Source organism: Polypterus senegalus, chromosome 8 (genome assembly GCF_016835505.1).
Source record: "Polypterus senegalus isolate Bchr_013 chromosome 8, ASM1683550v1, whole genome shotgun sequence".
In the NCBI taxonomy this organism is placed as follows: Eukaryota; Metazoa; Chordata; class Cladistia; order Polypteriformes; family Polypteridae; genus Polypterus; species Polypterus senegalus.
In genome coordinates this window covers 158,673,681-158,695,537 of record NC_053161.1, presented here as the reverse complement: position 1 = coordinate 158,695,537, position 21,857 = coordinate 158,673,681, and the positions used below count along the sequence as shown (strand labels likewise).

Sequence of the window (21,857 nt, the reverse complement as noted above, 5' to 3'; positions counted from 1 at the left end):
ACTGAGGAGGGAGGACAGCAGATGTGATAAAGTAGGGAGAGAGACAATGCCCTCAGAAATGTGTAACACTTCTGGACAAAAAAGACCTCCATAACAAAACTAATTTATAATGTGAGGTATAAAAAACATCAGATTGGTCACGCTACCAGGGCTCCTCTCTAAACCAGACTTCTAGTAACTTTTAGAGGTTCAAAGAACAAGAAGAGTCTGAGGGACGAGCTGGTGTGGAGACCTTCATCATTGACGTGATGAAGAAAAACAGAAAGGTACTTGTTGGCCTTTGGGAGGAGCTGGCTGAAGAACTTGTGAGATTTCCTTCACCAAACCTGACAAGGATACTGGAGGAGGTGACAGAGGGGGGTGAGTAAACGGGGTCTGGTGCCGTAGAAGACCTCTAAATGTCTAGACACAACAATGAGGGAATTACAGGAAAGGATAAACATAAAAATACCAAAACCATGCATGGATGCCATATGTGAATTTCTTTATAAGTCATTACTAACATGGGAATTACTGATTGACTCCCCAGAACACAACATGTTTATCCTTTTTTCCCACTTATAACCATTCATTGGTCAACAACAAAGTAAGCAGGTCATATACTACACTTATCCAAAAGATCTCACTCATTACTACATGTCAGACCAGCAGCGCTACACTGCAATGCTCTAACATAACACGTATTGTGCCCACCTTGTCTTACAACATTTGAATGTTTTCATAATCTCCTATTGGTTCAGTTTAGCTGGCAACCTCACTGACCTCTGGCTCATATTTTTATGGCAAAATTGATATTCAGACCCTGGTTTCTCGTTGGTCAAAGAGAAGTGAGCTGGTCAAACTCAGAACGATGTCCTATGCTGGGAAGGCCTGGCAGTGGTTGTTTGGACTCTTCTCAGTGAGGCAGATCTGTACATTTGATGGTTTCTTGGGTGTCCATCACCTGGATGGCTCATTGCTATCCAATTGCTAAAGAACTTGGGCACACATTTTTCCTCCCACACAGAATGATATGTTGACACTCTTTTGCCCGATTTATATGAGGAATGAATTTCATTTTTTTTTCTTGTAATTTTATTTTACATGAATTAAACCCTTTCTTTCTATTTCTAATAACCAGGTTATCCCCCCTTCCTTACGTCTGCCACATTTTTTCTCTCTCCAGGCCCAGACATTTTCAAGAAAATCCAGACCATTCTCCAGCTCCCTCCCATTAGAGCTCAAATAAAAGGTAATCCACTGATCGCATGTCTCAGGTCAGCAGCTTCTTCTCTTTAGTTTGTTCACTTGTTCCCTTGTGACTTTCAGGCCTCCAGAAGAAACACAAAAGAGTTGTGTCTGAATCTACAAAAACTCTGGAGAAGGAGGAGCAGTCTTTTCCTGGAGATCCAAGTGCTTTGGGCTTGGATACTGGATATGCAGAGCTGGTGGTCATTAAAGAGTACAGAAGAACCAACAGTAAGACTTGGCATGAACTTTTGAAGACTGGGAGAACTCATGAAGAAATGATGGAGGAAAAGACAAAGCACAAATATGAGCAAATCTGGACCTGAGCAACTTTTCACAAGGAATCCTAGAAGTAAATCTCCCTCCCATATCGTAGTGGTCAATGGAGTGGCTGGAATTGGGAAGACCACCATGGTTCAGAAGATCATGTTTGACTGGGCCAGAAGCTGTCACTACCAGAGGTTTGCATTTGTGTTCCTGTTTAAATTCAGGGAGCTTAATCTTCTGGACGCAGAGGTGAGCAAGAAATGTCCTTGACCAGGCTGATTGCAAGGCACTATAAACATCTCAGTGACCAAAAACTGGAAGGACTCCTACAGAAACCCAAATCTCTCCTCTTTATATTCGATGGGTTGGATGAATACAAACACAAAGTGGAGTTCACAGAGACACAGCTCTGCTCTAACCCAAATGTCCTCTTTCTTGTCCAAGTCCTGGTCACTAGTCTGGTCTGCCAGACATTACTGAAGGACTGCTCAGTCCTGATCACAAGCAGACCAACAGCCCTGGCAACTCTGGACATGAACAGAGTTAAATTGGTAGATATCCTGGGGTTCCTTCCTGTGCAAAGGCTGATGTACTTTAAGAAGTCTTTTGGTGATGCTGATCTGGGCATTAAGGCTTTTCAGTATGTGGAGGAGAATACCATCCTTTATACCATGTGCTTCAACCCTTCGTACAGCTGGATTATCTGCTCTGTGTTGAAGAGCTACTTTATGGCACCTGAAGAAGAGCGAGGAGCCGCCCCCAGCACTGTCACCGAGCTCTTTGTGATGTTCCTTCACAACATCCTGACCAAGCACAGGCAAGAAGCTGAGGACCAGCGGGGGATTCTGATAAAACTAGGAAAGATGGCTTTTTATGGGGTGGACAAAAGGATTCTTTTGTTTTATAAAAATCAAGAGATACCCACTTTTGGTCTCCAGCCAGTCCTGTGCTCTCCATTCTTTTCTGGGTTCCTCAAAGAAATCCTGCAAAGAGAAAGCACTCTGAAGCAAGGAATAAAACCTGTAAATTACAGAAACTGAGGTCAAGGAACTTTGCCCATGAAGTTTACGTAATGACGGTGCATTAATTTGTTTTTAATTTCTATGTGGAGGCTCCAGGTCAGGCTGAATCGTCACATATGTAATCAGATCTGAGGAGTTGAATTTTGACTTGCTATTTATTCCAAGTAAATCAAATTTGTTTCTTGCACTCACCCTGATTAACTCACTCATGTCTACAAGCTGTCATCTTGTGGCCTCATCTCTGGATGTTGTTCAGCTCTCTCGTCGGCCCTCTCTGCTGAACACTCGCGTCTAACTGAGCTATGGCTGAACAACAATAAGCTGGGACAGCCAGGCGTGCACCTGTTATGTAAGGGGCTGAAGAAGCCAAACTGTAAATTGGAGAAATTAAGGTGAGTGTGTATGTGTGAGTGTAGTCATATTTTATTTGCATTTTGCCTTTTGGGGCCACCATACTTTATACAGTGGGATGCAGAAGTTTGGGCAACCTTGTTAATAGTCGTTATTTTCCTGTATAAATCGTTGTTTGTTACGATAAAAAATGTCAGTTAAATATATCATATAGGAGACACACACAGTGATATTTGAGAAGTGAAATGAAGTTTATTGGATTTACAGAAAGTGTGTAATAATTGTTCAAACAAAATCAGGCAGGTGCATAAATTTGGGCACCACAAAACAGAAATGAAATCAATATTTAGTAGATCTGCCTTTTGTAGAAATTACAGCCTGTAAACGCTTCCTGTAGGTTCCAATGAGAGTCTGGATTGTGGTTGAAGGTATTTTGGACCATTCCTCTTTACAAAACATCTCTAGTTCATTCAGGTTTGATGGCTTCCGAGCATGGACAGCTCTCTTTAACTCACACCACAGATTTTCAGTTATATTCAGGTCTGGGGACTGAGATGGCCATTCCAGAACGTTGTACTTGTTCCTCTGCATGAATGCCTTAGTGGATTTTGAGCAGTGTTTGGTCGTTGTCTTGTTGAAAGATCCAGCCCCGGCGCAGCTTCAGCTTTGTCACTGATTCCTGGACATTGGTCTCCAGAATCTGCTGATACTGAGTGGAATCCATGCGGCCCTCAACTTTGACAAGATTCCCAGTCCCTGCAACTGGCCACACAGCCCCACAGCATGATGGAACCACCACCATATTTTACTGTAGGTAGCAGGTGTTTTTCTTGGAATGCTGTGTTCTTTTTCCTCCATGCATAACGCCCCTTGTTATGCCCAAATAACTCAATTTTAGTTTCATCAGTCCACAGCACCTTATTCCAAAATGAAGCTGGCTAGTCCAAATGTGCTTGAGCAGACCTCAAGCGGCTCTGTTTGTGCTTCCTCTGCATCACTCTCGCATACAGCATCTCCTTGTGTAAAGTGCACTGAATGGTTGAACGATGCACAGTGACTCCATCTGCTGCAAGATGATGTTGTAGGTCTTTGGTGCTGGTCTGTGGGTTGACTCTGACTGTTCTCACCATTCATCGCTTCTGTCTATCCGAAATCTTTCTTGGTCTGCCACTTCGAGCCTTAACTTGAACTGAGCCTGTGGTCTTCCATTTCCTCAATATGTTCCTAACTGTGGAAACAGACAGCTTAAATCTCTGGGACTTAAATCTCTTTAATCTCTGAGAAATTAATTCACGCTTTTGTTTTCAGTCGACTAGATTACTGTAACGCACTCCTCTCAGAACTACCAAAAAAAGACATAAATCATTTGCAACGAGTGCAGAATGCAGCTGCTAGAATCCTAACTGGGAAAAGAAAATCCGAACACATTTCTCCAGTTTTGATGTCACTACACTGGTTGCCTGTGTCATTCAGGATTGACTTTAAAATTCTGCTTATGGTTTATAAAGCCTTAAATAATCTCGCTCCATCTTATATATCGGAATGCCTGACTCGTTATATTCCAAATTGTAACCTTAGATCTTCAAATGAGTGTCTCCTTACAATTCCAAAAGCTAAACTTAAAAGAAGTGGTGAGGCGGCCTTCTGCTGCTATGCACCTAAAATCTGGAATAGCCTGCCAATAGGAATTTGCCAGGCTGATACAGTAGAGCACTTTAAAACACTGCTGAAAACACATTACTTTAACATGGCCTTTTATAACTTCACTTTAACTTAATCCTGATACTCTGTATGTTCAATTCTTCATAATAACTATTCATGGTGGCTCTAAAATCCGTACTGACCCCAACTCTCTCTTCTGTTTCTTTTTCCGGTTTCTTTGTGGTGGCGGCCTGCGCCACCACCACCTACTCAAAGCATCATGATGCTCCAACATTGATGGACTGAAAGCCAGAAGTCTACGTGACCATCATCATCATCAGGTCCTTCGATGAAAATATGATGATTTATGTTAGGTAGAATGCCCAGAGGGGACTGGGCGGTCTCTTGGTCTGGAACCCCTACAGATTTTATTTTTTCTCCAGCCTTTGGAGTTTTTTTGTTTTTCTGTCCACCTGGCCATCGGACCTTACTTTTATTCTATGTTAATTAATGTTGACTTATGTTTATCTTTTATTGTGTCTTCTATTTCTCTATTCATTTTGTAAAGCACTTTGAGCTACATTTTTTTTGTATGAATATGTGCTATATAAATAAATGTTGATTGATTGATTGATTGATTGATTGATTGGGACAGCTTTCTGTATCCTTCCCCTAAATCATGATGGTGAACAATCTTTGTCTTCAGGTCAATTGAGAGTTGTTTTGTGACCCCCATGTTGCTACTCTTCAGAGAAAATTAAAGGAGGAGGGAAACTTACAATTGACCCCCTTAAATACTCTTTCTCATTATAGGATTCACCTGTGTATGTAGGTCAGGGGGTCACTGAGCTTACCAAGTTGTATTACAATGAGCTCTCTCCTCAGCCTTCTCTGTTAAACACACAAAACTGACTGAGCTGCAGCTAGGAGACAATAAACTGAAAGATTCAGGCATGCGTTTGTTGTGTTAGGGGCTGAGGAACAAGAACTGTAAATTAAAGACACTGAGGTGAGTCTTCTCTGAGGTTGTGTGCGTAGCTTCAAGTGGATGTTCAGGAGCTCACTGGGTTCTCACTTTTTCTCCTTCCTGATCTCGACAGCTTGTCTTGCTGTGGTCTCGTCTCTCGATGCTGTGTGTCTCTCTCCTTGACCGAACTGAGCCGGGGTTGCAATAAACTGAAGAATTCAGCAATGTGTCTGCTCTGTGTGGGGCTGAGGAGCAAGAACTGTATGCTGGAGAGACTGAGGTCTTTATTTCGCCTTATTTAATTTCTCGTATAAGGAATTTGTTAGTTTTCGTACACCCCTTGGGGTCAGAGCGCAGGGTCAGCCATTGTACAGTGCCCCTGGAGCAATTGCAGGTTAAGGGCCTTGCTCAAGGGCCCAGCAGAGTAGGATCTCTTTTGGCAGTGACGAGGATTTGAACCAGTAACCTTCGGGATACCAGTGCAAATCCTTAGCCTCAAAGCCACCACTCCACCCCAAATTTGTGTGCATGTGGGCTTGTGCACGTGTCGCTCTGCGTCTTCACGTTCTCTCCTCTCACCCCTACAGACTGAACTCATGTGGTCTCACCTCTGGATGTTGTGATGCTCTCTCCTCGGTTCTTTCTACTGGAGACTCAAACCTGACTGAGCCGGAGCTGAGCTCCAATGAACTGGGGGATTCAGGAGTGGGCCTGCTGTGTGAGGGATTGAGGAGCCCAAACTGTAAGTTAGGCCAACTGAGGTGTGTAAACATTGTGGCCTTCATTAATAACAAAAATTTACACTATGTTTGTATTTATGATCCTCAAAAAGCAAATGATGGTGAATTTACTAGATTTGAGTATACAGTTGTGGCCAAAAGTTTTGAAAAAAAGTGTTTGTTTTCACAAAGTTTGCTACTTCATTGTTTTTAGATCTTCTTGTCAGATGTTTCTATGTTATACTGAAGTATAGACGACTCCTGAAATTCACGGGGGTTACGTTAATAGAGCACCCGTGAATTGTGAAAAACCGTGAATTGTGGATTGTGGATCAAAAAATGCATATTTTTATAGTTTTAACCCTAAATATACCCCCAAAACACTTTAATTTCATTTCAAACTCAGGTTAATAAATTACCCTAAATAAAAGAATGTAAAGGTAAACCCGTATACTGTAGTGTACTGTACTGCTATGTCTCCCGCAGTGCTAGAATGTAAAATACCGATGTTACCCCTATATGTACTGAAATTTATGCAAGTGTATATTCTTTGGTATGCGTAGGGTAAATACATAATAATTTAATTTAATAAAAATACAGTAAAATGTACGGGTACTCGCCAATAATTAAAGGTAATTGATTGAAGATGATAATGAATTAGCTGTGCAGTACGATGAAGGTATGTAATGAAGATAATGACTGCACAGCAAAGCAAAGCAGCTCCTCGTGTGGCTACTGCGGCATAGCTTTTTAGTTCCCGGAGCAAATCCAGTAGCTCAACCTTTTCCTGGAGTGTCTTAAGCTTTTTCTGGCACTTGGGTTCAATGCCAGAAGTCTTAGAAGGTGCAGGGTGTTTGGACAGCATCTTGGGGCTTTAAGGAGAACAACACCAAAAACACGAGAACACTCGGTGAAACACTCGAGATAGCTACACTCTGTAAACTGTTATGATGCGGAAATGCTGGGCTGCATCTGCCGGAGATGTGTCACAGGGCAACAGCCAATCAGCAGCAAGGAGAAATGAATAGCGCTCTCGGATTGGCTACTTTTCAGAATCACAAGCCGTGTTTTCCTCTACGGTTGCTTTGTGTTCTCTCTACAGTACAGTATTTTCTCAAAAAAAGACATAAAAAATTGTTGAGGATATTTGCGGTTTCTGCTAACAATTATTAGTCCGGTTCTAAGGAAAAATCTGCAAACGACTGAAGCCGAGAACTCTGAACCACAACTTCGTGGGGTAATTAAAAGCACTTCATAAGTTTCAAAGGCTTTTTATTGACAATTACATTAAGTTTATGCATAGTCCATATTTGCAGTGTTGGCCCTTCTCTCTTTTTCAAGATCTCTGCAGTTCGCTCTGGCAGGCTGTCAGACACTTTCTGGGCCAAATCCTGACTGATGGCAGCCCATTCTTGCATAGTCAATGCTTGGAGTTTGTCATGATTGGTGGGTTTTTGTTTGTCCAACCGCCTCTTGAGGATTGACTACAAGTTCTCAATAGGCAGTTTTCTGACCATTGACCCCAAATTTCACTGTTTTGTTCCCCAAGCCTCTTAGTTCTCACTTTTGCCTTATGGTCTGGTGCTCCATCATACTGGAAAAGGCATTGTGCGTCACCAAACTGTTCTTGGATAGTTAGGAGAAGTTAGAACAGTTAGAATATGAGGAAATGAAAAATAACAGTGAGGGATCAACCAGGAAAAAATCGTCAGGGTCAGGCTTTAGTTAAAAATCCATGAGGGAGGGCAAAACGCAACCATCTGTTCTTAAACATGAGACAAAATTTGTAGCTCTTAAAGTCAAAACATGGATGCTAAAACAGAGTAACAGAAGATTTGCCTAATGAAATTAAAGCAAACACACAATTTGTTTTATGAATGCATCCGTCATCTCTGAGGCTAGAGATCTGCGCTGATGATTGGAAGGTTGCCAGTTTGAATCCCGTAAACGACAGAAGCGAATCCACTATGCCTGCAACTGCTGCCTCCTGGGTATGGCGTTATTCTAAAATCCAGTCCTCTAACTTGCATGGAAAACTTGGGGGTTGGTGGCAGGACTGGCACTCCAGCCATTGTAAAAAAATCTCACACCGGTTCAGTGTGGTGCTGAGGTGTCACCCGTTGCACTCGGCTCCCAATCCAGGAGGTTTGGTGTGTGGTGGATGGAGCAAAGTGCTATCAGCGCAGCTCCCAACCTCTCTCTTCACCTTGGGGATTCTGTGAGCTGCCATCATAAATAGCTGCAGTGTTGTGATGGCACAAGTCGTGTGTCCTCATGAGTGAGAACAGCAGATTTGGACATGGCCAAGGAAAACAAGCTTTAAAATGGAAACAATCACTAGGTGATACACAGAGGATTATACTGGGACGACACTGTATTAAATAATTTTTAATTTGTAGTAACAACTAGTGGACAAAAATGAATTGCAAAAATAACAAAAAAAAATTAAGATAAGCAGCTGTTGATATTTCTTATGTTTTCTTAATAGTTACATCTTACAGTCCCTCGAGAAGTTTTGATGTATTTTATTGCTTGTGGTGGCTCATACAGAGGAAGCTGAATGTTTCCATCTTGACTTACCTTGACTCTTACATTTGGTCTGCTGTACTTTTCCAGATATTGCATTTTCTTTGTGTTTATCTTGTTACATGCAACTGTTTACTCTGTGGGATGGGCTTTGGGTGAAATAAATGTTATATACTGTATTTATTTTTTTTTAATTCAACAGTGTAAATGGTAATGGGATCAGTAAGGAGGAGAAGAACCACCTGAAGTCCCTAGAGAAGGAGCTGAACAGATGTGGAGAGCGAGTGAGGATCAAAGCATGAGAAAATCAGCTTTGGTGATCAAACTGAACTACCAGTCATGGCCTCTAGCAGCTAACTGTCTGAACTTGTGATTGGGTTACATTTTTATCATCCATCCATCTTCTTCCGCTTATCCGAGGTTGGGTCGCAGGGGCAGCAGCTTGAGCAGAGAGGCCCAGACTTCCCTCTCCCCGGCCACTTCTTCCAGCTCTTCCGGGAGAATTCTGAGGCGTTTCCAGGCCAGCTAGGAGACATAGTCCCTCCAGCGTGTCCTGGGTCTTCCCCGGGGCCTCCTCCCAGTTGGACATGCCCAGAACACCTCACCAGGAAGGCGTCCAGGAGGCATCCTGATCAGATGCTCGAGCCACCTCATCTGACTCCTCTCAATGCGGAGGAACAGCGGCTCTACTCTGAGCCCCTCCCGGATGACTGAGCTTCTCACCCTATCTTTAAGGGAAAGCCCAGACACCCTGCGGAGGAAACTCATTTCAGCTGCTTGTATTCGTGATCTCGTTCTTTCGGTCACTACCCATAGCTCATGACCATAGGTGAGGGTAGGAGCGTAGATCGACTGGTAAATTGAGAGCTTTGCCTTACGGCTCAGCTCCTTTTTCACAACGACAGACCGATGCAGAGCCCGCATCACTGCAGATGCCACACTGATCCGCATGTCGATCTCATGCTCCATTCTTCCCTCACTCGTGAACAAGACCCCGAGATACTTGAACTCCTCCACTTGGGGCAGGATCTCTCCCCCAACCCTGAGAGGGCACTCCACCCTTTTCCGGCTGAGGACCATGGTCTCGGATTTGGAGGTGCTGATTCTCATCCCAGCCGCTTCACACTCAGCTGCGAACCAATCCAGAGAGAGCTGAAGATCACGGCCTGATGAAGCAAACAGGACAACATCATCTGCAAAAAGCAGTGACCCAATCCTGAGTCCACCAAACCGGACCCCTTCAACACCCTGGCTGCGCCTAGAAATTCTGTCCATAAAAGTTATGAACAGAATCGGTGACAAAGGGCAGCCCTGGCGGAGTCCAACTCTCACTGGAAACGGGCTCGACTTACTGCGGCAATGCGGACCAAGCTCTGACACGGTTGTACAGAGACCGAACAGCTCTTATCAGGGGGTTCGGTACCCCATACTCCCGAGCACCCCACAGGATTCCCGAGGGACACGGTCGAATGCCTTTTCCAAGTCCACAAAACACATGTAGACTGGTTGGGCAAACTCCCATGCACCCTCCAGGACTCTGCTAAGGGTGAAGAGCTGGTCCACTGTTCCACGACCAGAACGAAAACCATACCGTTCCTCCTGAATCCGAGGTTCAACTAACCGATGGACTTTTCCAGGGAGGCTGAGGAGTGTGATCCCTCTCTAGTTGAAACACACCCTCCGGCCCCTTTTTAAAGAGGGGGACCACCACCCCGGTCTGCCAATCCAGAGGCACTGTCCCTGATGTCCATGCGATGTTGCAGAGGCGTGTCAACCAAGACAGTCCTACAACATCCAGAGCCTTGAGGAACTCCGGGCGTATCTCATCCACCCCCGGGGCCCTGCCACCAAGGAGTTTTTTGACCACCTCGGTGACTTCAGTCCCAGAGATGGGAGAGCCCACCTCAGAGTCCCCAGGCTCTGCTTCCTCATTGGAAGGCATGTTAGTGGGATTGAGGAGGTCTTCGAAGTACTTTCCCTACCGACCCACAGAGTCCCGAGTCGAGGTCAGCAGCGCACCATCCCCACCATATACAATGTTGACACTGCACTGCTTCCCCCTCCTGAGACGCCGGACGGTGGACCAGAATCTCCTAGAAGCCATCCGAAAGTCGTTCTCCATGGCCTCCCCAAACTCCTCCCATGCCCGAGTTTTTGCCTCAGCAACCACCGAAGTCGCATTCCGCTTGGCCTGCGGTACCTATCAGCTGCCTCCAGAGACCCACAGGACAAAAAGTCCTATAGGACTCCTTTTCAGCTTGGCGACATCCCTCACCGCTGGTGTCCACCAACGGTTTCGGGATTGCCGCCACGACAGGCACCGACCACCTTGCGGCCACAGCTCCGGTCAGCCGCCTCAACAATAGAGGCACAGAACATGGCCCATTCAGACTCAATGTCCCCCACCTCCCTCGGGACGTGGTCGAAGTTCTGCAGGAGGTGGGAGTTGAAGCTACTTCTGACAGGGGACTCTGCCAGCCGTTCCCAGCAGACCCTCACAACACGTTTGGGCCTACCAGGTCTGACCAGCATCTTCCCCCACCATCAAAGCCAACTCACCACCAGGTGGTGATCAGTTGACAGCTCCGCCCCTCTCTTCACCAAAGTGTCCAAGACATATGGCGCAAGTCCGACGACACGACCACAAAGTCGATCATCGACCTGAGGCCTAGGGTGTCCTGGTGCCAAGTGCACATATGAACACCCTTATGCTTGAACATGGTGTTCGTTATGGACAATCCGTGACGAGCACAGAAGTCCAATAACAAAACACCGCTCGGGTTCAGATGGGGGGGCCATTCCTCCCAATCCCGCCCTTCCAGGTCTCACTGTCATTGCCCACGTGAGCATTGAAGTCTCCCAGCAAAACGAGGGAATCCCCAGAAGGTATGCCCTCTAGCACCCCCTCCAGAGACTCCAAAAAGGGTGGATACTCCAAACTGCTGTTCGGCGCATACGCACAAACAACAGTCAGGACCCTTCCCCCCACCCGAAGGTGGAGGGAGGCCACCCTCTCGTCCACCGGGGTAAACCCCAATGCACAGGCTCCAAGTCGGGGGGCAATAAGTATGCCCACACCTGCTCGGCGCCTCTACCGGGGCAACTCCAGAGTGGTAGAGAGTCCAGCCCCTCTCAAGGAGATTGGTTCCAGAGTCCAAGTTGTGAGTTGAGGTGAGTCCAACTATATCTAGCCGGAACCTCTCGACCTCGCGCACTAGCTCAGGCTTCTTCCCCTTCAGAGAGGTGACATTCCACGTCCCAAGAGTAAGTTTCTGTAGCCAAGGATCAGACCGCCAAGGTCCCCGCCTCCGGCCACCACCCAACTCACACTGCACCCGACCTCCTTGGCCCCTCCCATAGGTGGTGAGCCCATGGCATAAATTTTTATCAGATTATTAATTATGTCAAATCATTTTAATAGAAAGAAGGAAAAACAGATTAGTTGTAAAGAGTTATTAAGTAAAATGAATACTGTCTCAGACAGACAGAGGTATACGGTGGCAAAGCACAGGAGGCTGATTAGTTATAATGTTCTTGTTTGTTTAGATGTAGATGTCGTTTGATTTTTTTTAATGTTAATAATGTTATGACCTTCACATTCAGAATGTGCTATTACTGTAAATGTTAGAAACGTTTGACTTAACTGATCATCAAGTCCAACTTGCGTAAAGTCAGAATTTGTAACAAAAGTACAAAGGGAATTAGGATTGTTCAGCTCACATATTAAACTTTGCTATTCATTTAATGCAACTGTAGATAGATAGATAGATAGATAGATAGATAGATAGGAAAGGCACTATATAATAGATAGATATAACTGAATGGTACTATAGAGAGAGAGATAGATAGATAGATAGATATGAAAGGCATGATAGATAGATTTTTTACAGAAACTCAAGAAATATTCTAATCAACAACAATATCACCACTCAAATACACACAAGAGTTGCACAAAAAGAAATATTCTATCTTGTCCAAAGATAAAAGGGCTATCCCAGTCCCAGCGAGGTGCTGTACAGACATTTTGCTGTTGGTATAAAGGAACCCCCCCGTTGCATTTCTTGACACAGTTCTTCTGAGTGATTCGTTGGCTTAAAGTCCTCAGTGTTGATTTGTCACAGAGAGGATGTGCAGCATTGTTCATAATCACACTCAGTTTTGTTTTAATCCTCTCTTCTGTTATGAACTTCAGGGGGTTCAGAGTGGTTCATATAACTGAGCCTGCCCTTTATATTGGCTTGTTGATTTGGTGGGCCTCTCCTGAAGTGATGTTACCAGCCCTGCACACCACACTGGCCATCACAGAGTTGTAGAAAATGTGAAGGCTGTCACTCCTCACATTAAAGGAACGCAGTCCACTAAGGAAGAAGAGCATGCTCTGCCCTTTCTTACATCATTCCTCTGTGTTATGAGACCAGTCCAACCCGTCATTAATGTGGACTCCAAGTGCGTGTAGGAGTGCACCACCACTAAACATACTGAATAGTGAGTGATCAGATGTGCAGGCTCTTTGGTGCGGTGGAAGTCACTAAGCAGTTCCTTGTTTTTGCTGATGTTAAGATGCAGACCATTCTCTTTGCACCAAGAAAGGAACATCTCCCTACCCGACTCCTGCAAGCGGCATGACCTGCTGTTATACTTATAGTTGGAGGTGCACTGAGTGAAGAGAAAAGCAGACAGGACTGCTCCTTGTGGTGCTCCAGTGTTGCTCACACAGTCCTCGAGTCTCACAGGCTGTCGTCTGCCTGACACGTAGTCCATTATCAGGACACCACAGGTTCATCCACCTGCTTATCTCTGAGTTTACCCCTTAACAGTGATGGTATTGAAGGCAATGGAGAAACTGAAAGACTTTAATATTCACAGTGCTGCCAGCTTTGTCCAGGCGAGAATAAGCCTTATGGAGAAGACAGATACTCGCATCCTAAACTCCAGTCTTTGCTCGATAGGCAAACTGCAGTGAGTCAGAGAAGTAAACGGAGCAGTCATCTTCTGTCACCGCGCGGTAGAACAGAACACTTCAGAAGACCGTGTGCTCCGACTGGCGTGAGATTTTATAACGCTGTTGTCAACACAAGTGATTCATGACCTGGTCACCACTCTACCTCTGGTAACAACTGGCCATTTGTACTTGTTACTATCTATTTATTTTTTGTTCTCCTTGTTTTTTTTTAAAAATAATTTCTAACAATTTTTACTTATGTATTTGAGCTATGGGCACCTGAAAAGCCCTGAGAGGATGAATAAAGTATCTACCTATCATATAGTGCCTTTATATCTATTATAAAGTATAGTGCCTATGTATTAGACAGATAGATATATAGTGCATTTCATCTATTATATAGTGCCTTTTATCCATTTCTCTCGCTCTCTATTATATAGTGCCTTTTAATAATATAAAAATATGGGTGATAGACTTCATCCACTGAGATGTCCCCTCAACCTCCAAATGTACTGTCCATGGTGTTGTTTAAAACCCCCAACCCGGGTTGTCTTCCTGACTAAACCCCCAAGTGGGACACCAAACACCTGACAGTTCATTCTGCTCCCATTCTCTTCTTTGCTACGTGTTCAGGTTGTGGCTTTTGTTTTATTATGCTGCAGTTTCCTTAGCCGGCGTGTTGCTGGATTGTTTTAATTATTTGTTCACTTTGTGTGGAGCCTTACTGATGTAAATAACCGTGTGTTATTAGTAATATCTTTATAATGTTAGCCAAGAATTTTATCAACATGTGTATGTAATCAGCATTCATCGTATTTTGTTCTATTTAAGATTAGCTTTTATACATTCAAAAGAGAAGTTAAGAAATTTAAAGGATACAAGTTCCCGCATATTCAGGTGCATTTGTGCAGAGGAAACAGACTTGTGTTCTGCCACAGAGTGTTGTAACAGCCAGCTGTGCCCCAGATGTTGAAAGCCATACTTGTGCAGCTTCAGCTGTGACTTTCCTTTGCTGCCACCTACTGGGCAATGTAGGAACAGTTCAATTACTATTTCTTTATATTACTCCTATTTTAGCTTGGGGTCACTAGCTGTGCTGCCTATCTTAAGAGGGATTGAAATCTAAGTAATCACATGTAGATCTCAGTGTATTCAGTATTAACGTTTGCAGCACACCATCTGTTGGAATGGATTTTGCAATGAATGCAACGGGACCTGGCTTCACATCCAGGGTGTGCAGAGTTTGCTTGTTCTTTCCTCCAAGTGCTCCACTCACTGGCCAAAGACATGCATGTTAGATGAGTTGGTGTTGCTTCATTAGCCCTGAGGTGTGTGCCCTGTGATGGACTGGCAACCTGTCCAGAGTTTATTCCTGCCTTGTGCCTTATGCTGGCCAGAAAACCTCAGTCAAAGAAAAAGAAAAACACACCACTTGATCTGGATTAAGCAGGTTAGAAAATGGCAAGTAGTAATAAAATTTGTATTATTTTTGATTCCAACAGGTAGCGCATCATGAACATTAGAACAAGCTGGACGAGAACAGGCCATTCAGCCCATCAAAGCTTGCCAGCCCTGTTGACATTTGCCAACATAAGCACGGTTTGTACAAATTTCATGCCAAAGTACATATAATAGAGACACAGCAAATGGATGTGCACACAGACACACATATTATTAAGGTGGACAGGCCGATTTCTATCTCTATTAGACGCATTGAGCGTTTAAAATGTTTGCAGTGCACCATCTACTGGAATGTATTTTGTAAGGCATGTCCAAATGAAATGCATTGCATTTTTTCAATCCAACAGATGGCACATCACAAACATTAGCACTGCTTTTAGCAAATTGTATAGAATAGAGAGACAGCAAGAGGGAGGCCATCCAGACACACACTTTATCGAGGTGGATAAGTGGATTTCCGTCCATTCAATGTTAACGCTTGCAGTGCATCATCTACTGGAATGTAATTTGTAATGCATGTAATAAAACTGAATTTTTTCACTCTTACAGATGGTGCATCACAAACATTAATAATGCTTGGACGAATGGCATATAACACAGCAAGCAGGTGGACACACAGAAACCCGGACACACAAATTTGGCCTCCATCGAGTGAGACAGGGAGAAAGCAAACCAAATGAACAACTTCTTTAACAGGTTTGACCACCCTAACACACTCTCACCTCGGAGTACTGCAAACCTCCACCGATCCTTCTGCTGATACCAGCATAGGTGAGACATCCCCACCCACAATTACAGCAGCCCATGTGAGCAGAGAGCCAAGACTTCGTGCCAACAAAGGAGTGGGTCCAGATGGTGTATCGCCACGACTGCTGAAGGCCTGTGCGTTAGAACTGGGGAGTCCTCTACAGCACATCTTCAACCTGAGCCTGGAACAGGGGAGAGTCCCGAGGCTTTGGAAAACATCTTGTATCACCCCTGTCCCAAAGGTATCACGTCCTAGTGAGCTGAATGACTTCCGGCCTGTTGCTCTGACGTCACATGTGATGAAGACCATGGAGCGGCTGCTGCTTCACCACCTGAGGCCACAGGTCCGCCACGCCCTCGACCCTCTGCAGTTCACATACCAGGAGAAGGTGGGAGTGGAGGATGCATTCATCTACTGTATTTGCTACACCGATCCCTCTCCCACTTGGACAGAGGCAGTGGTGCTGTAAGAATTATGTTTCTGGACTTCTCTAGCTCCTTCATCACCATCCAACCTCTGCTCCTTAGGGACAAGCTGACAGAGATGGGAGTAGATTCACACCTGGTGGCATGGATCGTGGACTATCTTACAGACAGACCTCAATATGTGCGTCTTGGGAACTGTAGGTCTGACATTGTGGTCACCAACACAGGAGCGCCGCAGGAGACTGTACTTTCTCCGGTCCTGTTCAATCTATATACATCAGACTTCAAATACAACTTGGAGTCCTGCCACGTGCAAAAGTTCGCTGATGACACTGCTATTGTGGGCTGCATCAGGAGTGGGCAGGAGGAGGAGGAGTATAGGAAGCTAATCAAGGACTTTGTTAAATGGTGCGACTCAAAACACTTACACCTGAACACCAGCAAGACCAAGGAGCTGGTGGTGGATTTTAGGAGGCCCAGGCCCCTCATGGACCCCGTGATCATCAGAGGTGACTATGTGCAGAGGGTGCAGACCTATAAATACCTGGGAGTGCAGCTGGATGATAAATTGGACTAGACTGCCAATACTGATGCTCTGTGTAAGAAAGGTCAGAGGCGACTATACTTCCTTAGAAGGCTGGCGTCCTTCAACATCTGCAGTAAGATGCTGCAGATGTTCTACCAGACGGTTGTTGCGAGTGCCCTCTTCTACGCGGTGGTGTGCTGGGGAGGCAGCATAAAGATGAAGGACGCCACATACCTGGACAAACGTGTTAGGAAGGCAGGCTCTATTGTAGGCACAGAGCTGGACAGTTTGACATCCGTGGCAGAGCGACGGGCGCTGAGCAGGCTCCTGTTAATCATGGATGATCCACTACATCCACTGAACAGGATCATCTCCAGGCAGAGGAGTAGCTTCAACGACAGACTGAGGAGATCGTTCCTCCTCCACACTATGCGACTCTTCAATTCCACCCGGGGGAGTAAATGCTAACATTATTCAAAGTTATTGTCTGTTTTTACCTACATTTTTTATTACTCTTTAATTTAATATTGTTTTTTGTGTCAGTATACTGCTGCTGGATTATGTGAATTTCCCCTTGGGATTAATAAAGTATCTATCTATCTAACTTCATTTATGGACTATTTATATTTCTTTGCATGTGTGGATTACTTGGGTTGTTACCGACGTCTGGTGAAAATTTCATGCCAATAGCCCCATTAGAAATATATTTACTGAGAAAAACGTTGACGCCTTCAATACTCATTTTCCCCGCTGTATGAAGACTTTGATAAGTTTTTTTCAACGATCACAAATTTATCTTGATACACTGAACAATGATATTGTTTGCTCTATAAAGTTTCTTGTAATGGTTTATTCTATAAAGTGCACCACTTCTGTCTCATCCACAGGGTCAATGACACTGAGGATGACAAGAGAAACCTGAAGGCCCGAAGAAGAGGAGCTGACTAAACAGATGTGGGGACGGTAGGTGGAACTCACTACACAAGACCACCAGCTTTGTGGATCCAATTAAACTGCTAGAGTTGTGTCTACTGTCAACTGGCTGTAGTTTCTACATTTGGTTGATCAGATTTTTCAACTTTTTATCCAAAAAAGAAAGTTCAATAGCTGTGGATACCTCAGTGGTAAAATGGACTTCGATACAGTCCAACATAAAAGCTGCCATACTGGCTGAATCCTTGATGTCGTGAAGAGGGAATTAAATCAAGGACTTCAAGATCAAATGACTCCAGACCTAAGGCTTCATTTCACACAACCAAAACAAAAGGCTTACTTTAATGAAACCAAATCCTTCAAGCTCAGCTCACAAGGACTGCAACAATTTCGTTGAAAACATCGGAATTTTGTAGTACTGAATGTTTGCTCCATTTATTGGTCTGCGTATTCATTTCCACTGTTAAGATCAGACAATGAGCTGGCCTGGAGGGTCTGTGGGTCCACTTCATGCCTTGAACCACATGCTGTTAGGAGAAGAGGGTCTGAGGGTGAACAAGAAAACAATATAAATGGCTGGACTTAGTGGCCGAGTCCCAATCTTAAGACTTTTTCTCCCAATGGCCGTCCACAAACAGCTTCTTTTATACTAAATTGAACAACAAAGGCAAATTAATAAAAAAAAAATGCAAGTGAGGTTCCCAGAGGTATATGTTTTTATTCGATATATTACAGAAAGGCACTAAATTAAAGCAAAGAAAGCCTTTGTGATTCCAGTGCAGAAAATCAACACTCACATGGAGACACATACATAAATACCAGAGACACTCACCGACGGCTCACTAGGTTCGATTACGTGAACTAGGTGTCTAAGAATACGCAGCTAACCTGTAGGAATAGAAACAATATTTCAATTGCTATAAATACTTCAATTTTCATTTTACAGATCTTTCAAAATACACAGAAATCTGGGAAAGGACAGTGCTTCCCTTTCCTCCAACAATTACACATTTCTTCAGTATTTTAGAACCGAGCTCCTTCATTTATTTCTTTTTTGTTCTTTCTTTCAATTCAAAAAGAAAAGCATGATCTGTAAAGTATTTGCATCTGATAAACATTTCATTCAGCGTACACAAACAAATCCAAAGTTATTGTGGTGATCACAGTACTTAAAAGTGCAAACATTAGTTTAAAAAATAGTAGTGTTCTGGACCCCGTAATTTTCTCTCTTTTGTTTTTCGGTAATAAATAAGAAATGTCTAGTGACTAACACTCTTCATCGTTGCCTTCACTCCGTCACAGCTCCTCCTTAAAATATCCCAGTTTTGCAAACGACATTTCTTTCCGTAGCTGCATGACTTCCCAGAACATCTGCTCGGCTGTTGGAGAAACACAACATCATCGCTCGTTTAGTAAGTTGAGGAGCACCACTTCTCCTCTGCGCTTTTAGCATCACTGAAAGGTTTTGGTGGCACACTTTAAAGTGTGGCATGGAAACAATGATTTAAAACAAGAAAAAAAAAATTAAAGGAATGTTCTACTCCAACATGATAGCAATGAATTAATTATTGAATGTTAATAAATAAATAAATAAATAGAGTAATGCATGCTGAGGAACTGGAGAACTTCACAAAGGACGGAGCTTTTGAACTGACGGTCTGCCTCTCCTCCCCATTCCCTACTGCGATTTCGAAGTTTTGAATGTTGCGAGCATACAACTGGATGACTTAACAAGTGGATTATGTGACGTGACTAACATGAGATGTTCTTCTTCTTTCCATGTACGTGTTTGATATGATTTGCTGCTGTTGGTCAACAGAAATGCCCATCTATCAGGAAGTTTGTCATCTCTGATCCCCATGAACACAAGAAATTTCTTTCTTTCTTTCTTTCTTTCTTGGCCATCGGACCTTACTTATTCTATGTTAATTAATGTTGACTTATGTTTATTTTTTATTGTGTCTTCTATTTTTCTATTCATTTTGTAAAGCACATTTTTTTGTATGAATATGTGCTATATAAATAAATGTTGATTGATTGATTTCTTGGCTGTCAGGGATCAGTTCAGTTCACTAGCTGGGTTTTGTAAACCAACGTCAAAAATCTTGGGTTTATCATTGATACCAATCTTTACTTTAATAAACAGATCTCGTCCATGCCATGGTATGCCATGCTTTTATTATATTGCTCCTCTACTATTGTAGTTCACTTCATTCTGGAATCAGTAAATCTCATCTTTCTCAGCTGCAAATGGTTCAGAATGCTGCTGTTCATTTTCTTATTGGTTCTCAGAAAGTTGTGTCCATTACCCCAATTCTGGCTTTGCTTCATTGGCTCCCAGCCGAATTTAGGATTCGGTTTAAAATTTGACTTTTGGTTTTTAAGACACTGAATGGTGCTGCCCCATCCTATCTGGCCGAGCTGCTGGTCCCTTATACACCAGTCTGCCCCCTACGTTTCTCCCAACGGCAACTGCTGGTTGTGCCAAAATCGAAGATGGAGACAAGGGGTGATCGTACCTTTGTAGTTTTAGCACCAAAGCTATGGAATGCTCTGCCAATTGAAATTAGGTTAGCTTCTTCAACTCAAATGTTTAAATCAAGACTTAAAAAACACACCTGATTTCAATCCAAGTGGTTCGCTTCCTGGGTCCTCCCTGCGTGGATTTTGCATGTTCTCCCCGTGTCTGCGTGGGTTTCCTCCCACAGTCCAAAGACATGCAGGTTAGGTGGATTGGCGATTCTAAATTGACCCTGATGTGTGTGCTTGGTGTGTGGGTGTGTGTCCTGCGGTGGGTTGGATTGCCGAGGATTGGTTCCTGCCTTGTGCCCTGTGTTGGCTGGGATTGGCTCCCGCAGACCCCTGACCCTGTAGTTAGGATTCAGCGGGTTGGAAAATGGATGGATGTTTTCAATTGCCTTTAACTGTATATGAGCATCTCTAGTATCAATGTATTCATTTTTCATATTCACTGTTTTTCTGTTAATTTTTATCTGCTAATTGGCTCCTTTAACTTGTTTTAATATTTATGTAATGTTTTTGTTTGTTTATTGATTTACTTTTGATACTTCAAAAGTAAGATTTTATTGTACAGCACATTGGTTTATACTCATGGTGTTTTTTAATTGTGCTTTATAAATAATTCTCTCTCTCTCTCTCTTTCTTTCTAAGGGTGAGTCGCATATAAAAACTGTGTCTCATTTATGGGAGTAGTAATTCTGTTAGCACAGAGGTCTTTTCTTGAATTTACGTTTTGACAACTAAGTGATGGTGGGTCTCTTCTGTATGTAACTCAAAGGTCTCTTCTGGACTTTGAAAAGTCAATACGGATGCATAAACTATGGTCACCTTTTTTCCACAGTTCCTACACAAAGCATCAGGAAATCAACTCTTGCAACACTTGAGTGCTGAACTATACGCCATACTGGACACCAGTGACACGATACTGGTGTCTGCCATACACATCCCAGAATAATTTTCAAAAAACAGACCAAGGCATGCCAGTCTTTTCTATGTTGGCCGCAAAGGGTAAAACACAAAAACACAGATTGAGAGCATGAAATTAACAATAAGGAGCGTCTTAGCGCATGGACTTGTACATGAACTCTGCGCCATAGACGTGAGATCAATAGAAAGTGAGAGCATAAAATTAATAATATTGATGCCCTAAGGAGGTTTTACAGGCAGAGAGGAGACCCCAAGGAAGACCCAGGACTTGCTGGCAGGATTACATCTCCCAAATGGCCTGGGAACACCTTGGGATTCCACCTTATGATTAGGCAGGTGTAGCTGGGGAAAGTGACGTATGGGCCTCACAGAATTAATGAATCAATGCATTAAGGATTTGTGAATTTAACCTCCCAAAAAGTCACAGAAACACTGCCCACCAACACGGGGTTAAGAGCACACTTACCATCCTGCTGTTTTACCAGTCCCTGATGAATATACCGGATGTACGTGAAGAAATTGCAGACAGATGTAATCTAGATAAGAATAAAAATGTTGAGTCACAAGAGTGCATTTTTTATTTTAAATGACAGTAGGCTTTCTAATTTTTCTTGCTTATAAACTAAAACAAGAATTTAAACATCAGAGTTTTCTT

At 43.5% G+C, this 21,857-nt stretch overlaps 2 protein-coding genes and 1 long non-coding RNA gene across 13 annotated transcripts in view; 2 read left to right on the top strand and 1 right to left on the bottom strand.

Annotated features, from left to right (window-relative positions):
- Position 1: 1 nt before the first annotated feature.
- LOC120533228 (NACHT, LRR and PYD domains-containing protein 3-like) lies at positions 2–2,815 on the top strand. 2 transcript variants are annotated; one of them, XM_039760004.1, is made up of 3 exons: positions 2–360; positions 1,166–1,231; positions 1,309–2,815. In XM_039760004.1, exon 3 carries the CDS (start codon positions 1,755–1,757, stop codon positions 2,532–2,534), a length of 780 nt encoding a protein of 259 aa, XP_039615938.1. In that variant the 5' UTR covers positions 2–360; positions 1,166–1,231; positions 1,309–1,754; the 3' UTR covers positions 2,535–2,815. Both variants share the same exon structure in this region, with proteins under 2 accessions (XP_039615938.1, XP_039615939.1).
- A 3,321-nt stretch (positions 2,816–6,136) lies between these two features.
- Positions 6,137–17,961, top strand: LOC120533241. 5 transcript variants are annotated; one of them, XR_005634463.1, is made up of 4 exons: positions 6,137–6,217; positions 8,923–9,036; positions 15,165–15,261; positions 15,673–15,853. It is a non-coding gene; the product is annotated as an uncharacterized LOC120533241 (long non-coding RNA). The 5 variants fall into 5 exon arrangements; XR_005634462.1 differs by lacking the exons at positions 6,137–6,217; positions 15,673–15,853 and adding an exon at positions 17,710–17,961 and having other exon boundaries at positions 7,374–9,036; XR_005634464.1 differs by lacking the exon at positions 6,137–6,217 and having other exon boundaries at positions 7,374–9,004.
- A 102-nt stretch (positions 17,962–18,063) lies between these two features.
- Positions 18,064–21,857, bottom strand: part of LOC120533201 (RAB3A interacting protein (rabin3)) — a 115,706-nt gene continuing 111,912 nt past the window's right edge. For 2 of the 6 annotated variants that reach the window (XM_039759958.1, XM_039759955.1), the window contains exons 11-12: positions 21,669–21,738; positions 18,449–19,134 (exon numbers count right to left, since the gene is read on the bottom strand). In XM_039759958.1, the coding sequence (XP_039615892.1) occupies positions 19,052–19,134; positions 21,669–21,738 (153 nt within the window). In that variant the 3' untranslated portion in view covers positions 18,449–19,051. Of the gene's footprint in view, positions 18,301–18,448; positions 19,135–21,668; positions 21,739–21,857 lie in introns of those variants that run through there. The other 4 variants (XR_005634456.1, XR_005634457.1, XR_005634455.1 and 1 more) reach the window with 4 other exon arrangements.